Genomic DNA, 9,663 nt, shown 5'->3' on the forward strand with positions numbered 1-9,663 from the left:
TTAATACAGGAATCTTACACTAAATAGTTATTTAGTTTAATTAATTCAGCCTTTGGAATGGTAAGAATAAACCGCTTTATACCATTAGAACTTGAGGGCTGCAGATCTGTTTTTGTTGTTGTTGTTCCATGTTACGATAAATCCAGAAAAAAAATCACGAAGGTTATTCCATCACACGGCTCTGCTCTGATTATTAAAAGGCCTCAGCAACACATCTGCCGCTGCTGCTTTAAGTCAACACAACAGGCTTCAAACACATACAATTATTGCCCTATATAGAGTCCAAACACCTAAGCCTTTCGCCGTCACTGTATATAAATAAAATAATAATAATAATCGGATAATAACTTCAAAGTTTTGGTTGGATGCTGTGCGTCTTTGTGTCCTGTTTCAACCGTTTGTGTTATTGGCAGATAAATAATTAGTCACACATTGAGAGATGGCATTTACAACACAATCACATTTTTAAATACATATTTTTTTCTCTTTCTTAAAAACTATTAAAAACCTTTCATCATTAAAGCGTCTTATTTACACGTTTTTCAGCTTGTGGTTATTGCATTTCGTAAGATTGAAAATACCCTTCAAACCCTGTTGTCCGGTAATAGAGCAATAAATAAATACATGTATAATTTACAAAACAAGACAATATTTTTTTTTCTCCAAAAAATTGATATGATTCAGTAATAAATTAAAATCTACTCGCAAACAAACAAACAGAAATGGAAATTCCACCGCCGGGCAGGTGCCTCTGGTGGCAGGGGGAGGAGCTTCACTTACCACATTGCACATGCTCTAAAAACTAGTAGGAATATCTCTGTACCACAAACCTAGCGTACCAGGACGACTCTACCAAGTACGAAGAACTTCTTGGGTAAAAAGAAAACCCCAACTTCGACAAAAAATTAAAGCTGGGATTCAAAAGTCTTCTATAAATCTACTTCCTGTTCCCAGTCCAGTGGAAAAAGGAGGAAAAAGCAGCGGTCCGTCAGTCCCAGCTGATAAAATTCAATAATAGAAAAAGAAAAATTCCATCACAATGATCATTTCACACTGCTTCATTTTACAAGGACGCGCTCCTTATAATCAGCCTGCAGTACTAGGGACGACCAGGAGGAAGTGGAAGTGGGGGAGACGTAGCAGCACTTCCTGTCTCTCACTTCTGTGCAACTTTCCCATTTTTATTTTCAAAATTCATAAAATCCACCGCCGAGGGAAAAAGGTTGTGCTTTTCGTACACGAGCTGGGTTTGTACGTCTAACCTGACCAGGCGTTTGACGCCCCCTGCAGGAGAAAGTGTGCAGGGTTCGATAATAGCGAGGAGGGTCCTTATTTACAGGAGGAGGCAATTTAAAACGAATCTAAAGCTAAAGCTGCATGAAGCTAATGTAGAACAACGACTGTATAATGCCCTGCATCTGTGTGTGTGTGTGTGTGTGTGCTTGTTTGAATACACTCTACAGACCACGTGATGAAACTATATGCAGCTCCTAAAAAAACCTAAAACGTGCTTTTGTCTGGGGGAAAAAATTACAACCACAAAACTAACGTTGCTTCCTGCTCTGCGTGGCTAAGTACTAAATGCTAACGGCTAACAATAGACCTGCGCTCCTGCTAGCCAGTGGAGCGAGGAGAGCCACCGCTCCTCTCAGGAAAACCACGGCAGCTCCTCCTCATAGGTCGCCATGGTGACGGCGAAAAGGAACCGGAGGAGGAGTTTGGAAAAAAATAAAAAACAGAAAGAGCTCGTTGTCGTCCGCAACTTCCGTCCCGTCTGTCTGTGTCTCTGCATCGCAAACACGCAGGGAGCAGAGTGAGACCTCCTCCTCCTCCTCCTCCTCTGCCACCGGTGGATCTGCCACAAATTCCCTCAAAAAAATGTAAAAAAAAAAAAAAAAAGAAAAGAAGAAATGAAACTCTGAATTTTCCTTCTCTGCGACTTCGCAGCCCAACGCCACCGTCCAGCACTCTTGTGCGCGCGCAAAAAAAAAAAAAAAAAAAAAAAAGAGCGTTGTTGTGTTTCTCAGGCGGCCATGCGTGTGTGTGTGTGTTGTGCTTCGTGTTTTTCTGTGCGCCTCAGTCCCGGCACGTGGGCAGGTTGACGAAGGTGAAGATGTTGTACTCGATGAGGCAGGAGAAGCAGAGGAAGACAGAGTATAAGAGCAGACAGGTGATGCCCAGGCGTTTGTCCAGCGTCCACTTGTTGAGGTGAACTCCCAGCACCTGGATGGACGGACGGACGGACGGGCAGATGGACAGGTGAGGGGAGAAAAAGGAGGGGCAGGACAGGTGAGCAGGGAAGTGAGAGAGAGAGTGAGTGTGTGTGTGTGTGTGTGTGTGTGTGTGTGTGAGAGAGAGGAGGCGGGACACTCACGGTGAGGAAGACGGAGGCCAGCAGCAGCCCCACGGAGATGATCAACCCTTTGCTGTACAGTCGAATCTGGAATAAATAAATATAAATTAGGAGGAAAATAAACAAAGAGACATCGTCTGAGTTTCTGGTAGGCCGGAGAAAAACTCACCCGGCTGTCTTTTAAAAAAAAAACCCAACATTTTATTGTGTCACAGTTGGATTCGTAGTTACAATTAAAGTAACTTTCATTTTCTTTACGGAATATTTTTATGTATTTTTTTTTAAGGTGTTTTTATGTACATCTCCTGTTTAAATGTTTATTTTTTTTGCTTGTTGTACTACTTTACTTTGCTTCACTTTAGATGCTTTATTCATCCCCTCAGGGAAATTCTATTCCATCTATTCTTAATAAATAGGAAAATGAAAATTCCAATGTGGACTGCAGCGCCAATTTTGTTGTCAACTGGTATACAACGACAAATAAAAAGATATTCTGCTCCATTCTCTTCTCAGTGATCTCAACCTTTCATAATAACCCCCCCTCCCGCCACATCCATCAGCCTGGCTTCACGAAGGCAGCCGGGACCAGATCTTCTTTTCAGGTCTTTCACGCATCAGCTGACCTCGCCGCGCTACATTAAACAGCGCCGCATTCATTAGGACGGCTAACAAGGCTAACATAACATACAAAGCATTTTGCAACGTGGGCTCGGCCGTGCGTGTGATTCTCCCTCTCTGTTGCCGGGGGCGACGCTGGGCGACCTGCTGTGACCTTTAACTCCTCACAGTGATCATCGATTTCCACCAATCCTGTGCTGATGTTTAAAGGTTTTGTATTTTGTATTTATATATATGTATATATATATATATATATATATATATATATATATATATATATATATATATATATATATATATATATGTATATATATATATATATATATATATATATATATATATATATATATATATATATATATGTATACATATATTAAAAAAAAGACATTTACATGATATTTAACCGCAGATAGAGCCTCGTTCCACCAATCCAGTGGAGGGATACGTAAAGAAAATAGTTCTCCTTCAGGAAGCAGACACGCATCTCTACTGGCGTCGGAAAAAGTGAGAGCAACAAAACCATGTGGACAGACGGACGGACGGACGGACAAACGAATGAAGCGTGAAGCTGGAGGCGGGACAAGACAGATTCTGGCAAACATGAGAGGATGTCATGTGACGCGATGTTCCCATGTGCGTCCTTACATCGGAGCCGTAGCTGATGGCGAGGGTCTTTAGGGCCCAGGGGAGGCCCAGGCCCACCAGGATGTCGAAGACGTTGCTGCCGATGGAGTTGGACACGGCCATGTCGCCCATCCCTGCACAGGCAGACAGGAAGTAGGAGGAGGAACAGGAAGCGGTAGGGTCAGACTGTGTGGTCGTGAACGTGTGTGTGTGTGTGAAAGAAAGGGAGAGAGAGAGAGAGTGTGTGTGTGTGTGTGTGTGTGTGTCGGTGGGGTGGAAGGACGACCTAGTGGCGACAAAGGGAACAGACAGGCAGAGGAACCTAAATATTTGATGAGCTCTAAGAATAAACTCAGATAAAAAGGAGGCACCAGGAGGCTCCGCCCATCTCTTTTGACCTGATCCCACCCCCGAATGCTGTCTGACCCCACCCCCCAATGCTGTGTGGAAGCCTTACAAAGATCTCTGTGTGTGTGAGTGTGTGTGTGTGTGTGTGTGTGAGTGTGTGTGTGTGTGTGTGTGTGTGTGTGTGTTTTGGTGGCACCTTGTCGGGCCACGATGAGGCTGGCCATGCAGTCGGGGACGCTGGTGCCAGCTGCCAGGAAGGTGATGCCCATGATGACGTCGGGGATGCCCAGCGTGAAGCCGATGATGGTGACCTGAGACAGACACAGCGAGTGCCAGCGGTGAGAATCGGCCGCTTTCACGCGGTCCCACCCCACGAGGCCACCGCAAAAAAAAAAACACATTGAAACAGCGGCGCAGGGTTCGTCCGCTCACCATCCAGACCATGACGTAGGAGAAGGAGGCGATCCACAGCGTGGAGGCGGCAAAGGACAGCAGGAAACAGTTCTCCCAGCGCGGCTTGGAGGAGTTGGGGACGGTGAAGTAGAGCAGCAGGCACAGCGGCCACGCCAGCAGCCACTTGAGCTTGTTGCAGCCGCCGGCTGGAGGGGACAGGAACAACAGTCGTGACATTTTTCTCTTTGATAACGCTCCATTTTCACTTGAAGTGAACTGGTCATGTGACCCCCAAAAAAGTGCTTCCATGACACTTTTGTGATGTACCTCTGTATGGATACATCTGAAAAACCCCCTCATGAGAGCTTCAAAACCTTTTTGCCACATTTGAGAGGTTTTTTCAAGTTTAGCTGTTTCCATGACCAGATTTTTATGGCAATATTTAAGGTTTTGCGCAATTCCAAGGAGTCCTTTGGTAGAAAAAACTGAATTCTTTGACCAACCCAACCAAACATTTCTTTTTTTTAATTGTTTGTTGCAAATTAAAAAAAATAAAAAATATAAAAATCAGCTGACTTTCTCAGTCCACTAGATGGCGCCAACAGGTTGCTGATACCTGGACACTGGAAGGGGACAAACGGCCCCTCCCCCTCCTCCTCCTCCTCCTCCTCGTCGTTGTTGTTCTCGTTGTCCTCGTTCTCCGTCTCGTTGCCGTCCTCGCACCCATCGCAGCGGAGGCCCCGCTCGGCGCCGGCGAGCCCGTTCTCCACGCCCCGCCGCGCCCCTCCCACTCCCTTGGCCGGCACGTCGGAGTCGCCGTTGGTCAGAGTTCTGCTGCTGATCAGTCGCTGGCGCTGCGTCGGAAAAGACACAAACCGTTAGACATTTGGACAGATTGGAGGGGAGCAGAGCTTAGGGGCGGAGCTAGGGGCGGAGCTAGGGCCGGCGCTCGCCTCGGTGATAAGCATCCGCGACGCCATGGTGAGGCGCGTCCTGGGCGAGAAGTGGCTGGTGATCATGATCCTCATGCCGGCCTCGGAGAAGGTCAGCTGGTGGGGGTAGGCGGAGAGCAGCTCGTCCACCATCAGCACCGAGGGCTTCCTGTGGTGGTTGGCTGCTGGACGCACAAGTGCACACACACACATATACACACACACGCCATGATCTAGCATCATGATATGGCCAATCGCAGCTATTTATTCTGCTGATGAACCTCCAGTCTAGCACGAAACATGAAACCTCTTCTGACAGAAAACCCAATAAATACTGATTTGAATTCCTAGAAATGTACGTGAAATAACTCGAATAAATGACATATAATATTTTCTCAACACTCAGGCTTCTCTTCTTCTATGCACAAAGCCCAAAGAAAAACCACCACCAACAACTCTGAAGTAACGTAACCTCACCCTTCTTCAGCAGCACTGCCGTGGCGTCGCAGCCGTCCTCCAGCTCGGCGTTGGTGGCGGCGGCGCCGCCGTTCCTCAGCGCCGAGGCGTTTTTCTTCCGTCTCTCCAGGAAACGGACCACGTGCGAGTTCATCCTGAGACGCAACGCAACGCAACGCAAAAAAAAAAAATGGTCTGAGTTTGAGACTAACGATCCTGGTGGCGACACCTGGTGGCCAGCTGTGGTAAGGCAGTCGTTTTTCTGCTGGGTGTTAATGGTTAAACTCTTGTCGACTTACTTCATGATCAGAATGTAGACAAAGTACATCAGGATCAAGGTGAGCGCCTCCCACCTGCACAACAACAACAACAACAACAACAACAAACAGCGACATCAGCGCCAAGCGACAATACCGCTACAGTCAGTCAGTCAGTCAGTCAGTCAGCTCTCCTCCTCCAACACTGGAGACTCACCAGACCACCTTCTCATCATAGATGAACTGCAGAAGAAGAAGAAGAAGAAGAAGAAGAAGAAGAAGAAGAAGAAGAGGACAAGGTGAGATGGTGCCTGCTGTGTTTATTTGCCTGGCGTCACAGGCTGATGAGTTGATCACCTACCACGATCAGGGCCGAGATGGACAAGGTGTAGTAGGTGGAGTCTCTGAGTAGAGGCCAGCAGGACAGACGGATGGCCTGGAGGACAGACGGAGAAGAGAGGGAGAGAGAGAGAGAGAGAGAGAGAGAGAGAGAGAGAGAGAGAGAGAGAGAGAGAGAGACACAACAACATGCCCTCAGCTGGAGGAGGTGATGGAGACTTTATTTACTGCAGACTCACTGATCCTCCATTCAGTCAGACAGACAGACTGACAGTCACTCAATCAGTCAGACAGACAGACAGACTGACTGACAGAAATTGCAAAAGCAGTGAAGTGAATTTTTTGGGTTTTGTTGGGTAACACATCCCCACAAATACTTTCTGCACAACTAACAAGATCAACAAGGATCTGTGTTTGTGTGTGTGTTGGCATTACGTAACCACATAATCTAAATAGGGGGGGGGGGGGAATCTTCTCTTCAAGTATGTTTTTCCTTTTCCTCCTGGGATTAGAGCGGGGAAACGGGCAGATAGCATTCGGTGAGTCAGTCACACACACACACACACACACACACACACACACACACACACACACACACCTAGACACACACACACACACACACACACACCTAGACACACCTAGACACACACACACACACACATACACACACTTCTCTCCTGCCAGAAATAGGCCGCGTGGAGACGAACCACGGCGAAACGAGTTCAACATTGGCGACCAGCCTGTACCTGCACAGCGAAGATCCCGCACACGCCGATGATGCAGAGGATGTTGAAGACGGCCGAGCCCACGATGGTGCCCACCCCGACGTCGCCCTTGGTGATGAAGACACCTGAGGGAGCACGCAGGCACGCACACACACACAAATGACTCTGTATGAAGATATCAGGATATCACGGGATTATACATCTATAATTGAAACTGTATTCACTCTTTCTACTCCTTTTTGAACACTTTTGAGAGGATCGACGATCGCATTTTTCGGGACTGAGCCTCAGCGAAGGCCTGCTCTCATTGTTATTATCATTGTTTTTTGTTTTATATGATAAAGTTCAAGTTCGGAATAAAGATTTTCATTTGATTTCATTTCAAAAGAAGTGCACCGACATAAAAGAACAACATCTTCAGAACAAAACGTCAGCCATTTGATGTGCTTCTATCTATTATTAATGCATTATGAGGCAGTAATTCCAAAGTACCGATGACGGAGGTGAACAGTTCAGGGGCGGAGCTTCCCGCGGCCATGAAGGTAGCACCGGCCACGTCTTCGCTCAGATGGAGACGCTGAAAGAGAGGAAACAAAAGCGTGACGTCGTCCCCGGCGGCAAAGGTTTTTATGCTGCGATGATGTCATCAGAACGGACGAGCGAGTGCAGAAATGACCCGCAGCCGCACTCGCTTGCTTGCTTGCTCGCTCGCCCCTGCTCTCTCTCTCTCTCTCTCTCTTACCTCGCAGATCTTCTCCAGAGACGGAACAAAGTAGTCGTCGCACACCAGGGCCAGAGCGTAGAACATGTAAACCGCCTGCAGGGGGCCCCGCATGGAGCGAGAGAGGGACACACACACACACACACACACACAGACACCGAGTTAAAGCCCGGCTTGATCAACAGCATAAGAATACATCCACCAGGGGGCCTTCCGAGGAAAAACTAAATTCTGTCACCACCCCCTGGTGGCTGTTAGTGGTATGGGAAAAACGATACTGAGTAAAAAAAATCACGTTTGATGGCAACAAAGTATTTTTGCGACGTTTTAAAATGTTTTCATCATTTGTTGCAAAAATGCAACGTCAAAATCTGCTGATTTCTCCAGTCCACCAGATGGCACTAATGAGTGGTTTTGGCACAAAATCTGGGAGGTGCTACAACATCAACAGTCTTTTCGAGCAGCTGCTGCCGCAGACCGGGATGCGACACTCACACAGAGGACGTGCAGGCCGACGGCTCCGTCCACGCGCTCCTGCTGGGTGAAGTAATCCCTGGGGAACTCGTGGATGGCTGTAGACACACACACACACACACACACACACACACGGAAGACAGGGTGAGTCTGCTGAGAAGAAAAACATGGATGCATTATACAAACTTCATTACCTGACTGCCGATAAGGCTGCATAGCAACTTTTTCCCCAGTGGCCACATGAAGGACTGCAGCCAAACATCCCAAAAAGTGGCCCAAAAATTCATTTTCCCTCCATTAGTCCAAAGGACGACCTCTGACCTGAAAGTCGGTTCATAATCAATCCATCTCTTGTTTTAATTTTGAAATCCTGAACTTTCGATATTTCTTTCAAAAATTGACAAAATGCCAGAAAACACCAAGAAAAGAGTTTATTTATTTATTCCCAGCATGACGTCACGGTGCGTTCTGATTGGCTAAGGCCGTCCTGATACAGAGGCATTAAGGGGAGCAACCATGCGCTAGCTGAGCGACTCGACTGACATGAATGAAGAAGAAGTAATACAGGCGTAATTAATTAGGCTCATTTCACGGTCAGATTGTGAAGCGGAGGACGGAGCTCCGGGACGCCGCGTGGCCTGCAAACACTCCCTCCACTCTGATATCATGGATCCGTCACGGCGGCTCTTCACACCACGTCACAACACACAGCCACACACTCATCATCAGCCGCCGCCGCCGCCGCCGCCGCAGCCGCCGCAGCCTTTTCCCGTTGCATGTGCGTCTGCACATGAGTCGCTGGGGCTAAAAATAACCTCTGTGATTTGATGTGTGTGTGTGTGTGTGTGCGCGTGTGCGTGCGTGTCCTGTGTAACGGCGAGGCAACCCGATGTGCAGTGACATTCTGTCTCTCAACAGCCGAGAGCCTGTGAGTCAGGCGTCCTCGGCGCCCGCCTGCCCCGCGTGGCCTGAACACAACACGGCGCTGCGGCTCATAGGAAGTGACAGCGGCGGCGGAAGAGGAAGAGAGGGAGGGAGGACGAGAGAGGACGGCGAGCTGCAAGGAGGAAGGGAAGCAGGGGGGAGAAACAAAGAGTGGATGTGGAAAGAAGCGTCAGACGTGTTCACGATGCTCATTTTTTATTTGAATTTCAAATGTATTGATTGATTTTTAAATGTTTTTATCGCTCATTTTATTGATTATTATTATTATTATTATTATTATTATTATTATTATTATTATTACTACGTAATTATGTATTTATTTCAAAATTCACAATATTCAGCTCAGCCCTTTGTGATGTCACAGAGGGCCAATTCCCAGAGCTTTAGCACCGAGTCGAGGAGTGAAGGACCAATCTCATTTCTGATTGGACGGAGACGCTGGTGATGGGGGTGTTCTATGGAATTGTTTCCGAGTGAG

At 47.3% G+C, this 9,663-nt stretch overlaps 1 protein-coding gene across 1 annotated transcript in view; it reads right to left on the bottom strand.

Annotated features, from left to right (window-relative positions):
* Nucleotides 1-674: 674 nt before the first annotated feature.
* The window catches only part of LOC142901573 (sodium/potassium/calcium exchanger 3-like), a 26,529-nt gene continuing 17,540 nt past the window's right edge, over nt 675-9,663 (bottom strand). Inside the window, exons 3-17 of the mRNA XM_076046134.1 lie at nt 8,262-8,338; nt 7,788-7,862; nt 7,538-7,622; nt 7,067-7,170; nt 6,343-6,417; nt 6,199-6,224; nt 6,024-6,077; nt 5,746-5,879; nt 5,290-5,450; nt 4,953-5,190; nt 4,376-4,542; nt 4,140-4,254; nt 3,617-3,729; nt 2,375-2,440; nt 675-2,223 (exon numbers count right to left, since the gene is read on the bottom strand). Of these exons, the coding sequence (XP_075902249.1) occupies nt 2,077-2,223; nt 2,375-2,440; nt 3,617-3,729; nt 4,140-4,254; nt 4,376-4,542; nt 4,953-5,190; nt 5,290-5,450; nt 5,746-5,879; nt 6,024-6,077; nt 6,199-6,224; nt 6,343-6,417; nt 7,067-7,170; nt 7,538-7,622; nt 7,788-7,862; nt 8,262-8,338 (1,637 nt within the window). The 3' untranslated portion in view covers nt 675-2,076. The remainder of the gene's footprint in view (nt 2,224-2,374; nt 2,441-3,616; nt 3,730-4,139; nt 4,255-4,375; nt 4,543-4,952; nt 5,191-5,289; nt 5,451-5,745; nt 5,880-6,023; nt 6,078-6,198; nt 6,225-6,342; nt 6,418-7,066; nt 7,171-7,537; nt 7,623-7,787; nt 7,863-8,261; nt 8,339-9,663) is intronic.

This window comes from Nelusetta ayraudi, unplaced genomic scaffold (genome assembly GCF_046127955.1).
Source record: "Nelusetta ayraudi isolate G7.1 ecotype Tasmania unplaced genomic scaffold, CSIRO-AGI_Nayr_v1 ptg000089l, whole genome shotgun sequence".
Lineage (NCBI taxonomy): Eukaryota > Metazoa > Chordata > Actinopteri > Tetraodontiformes > Monacanthidae > Nelusetta > Nelusetta ayraudi.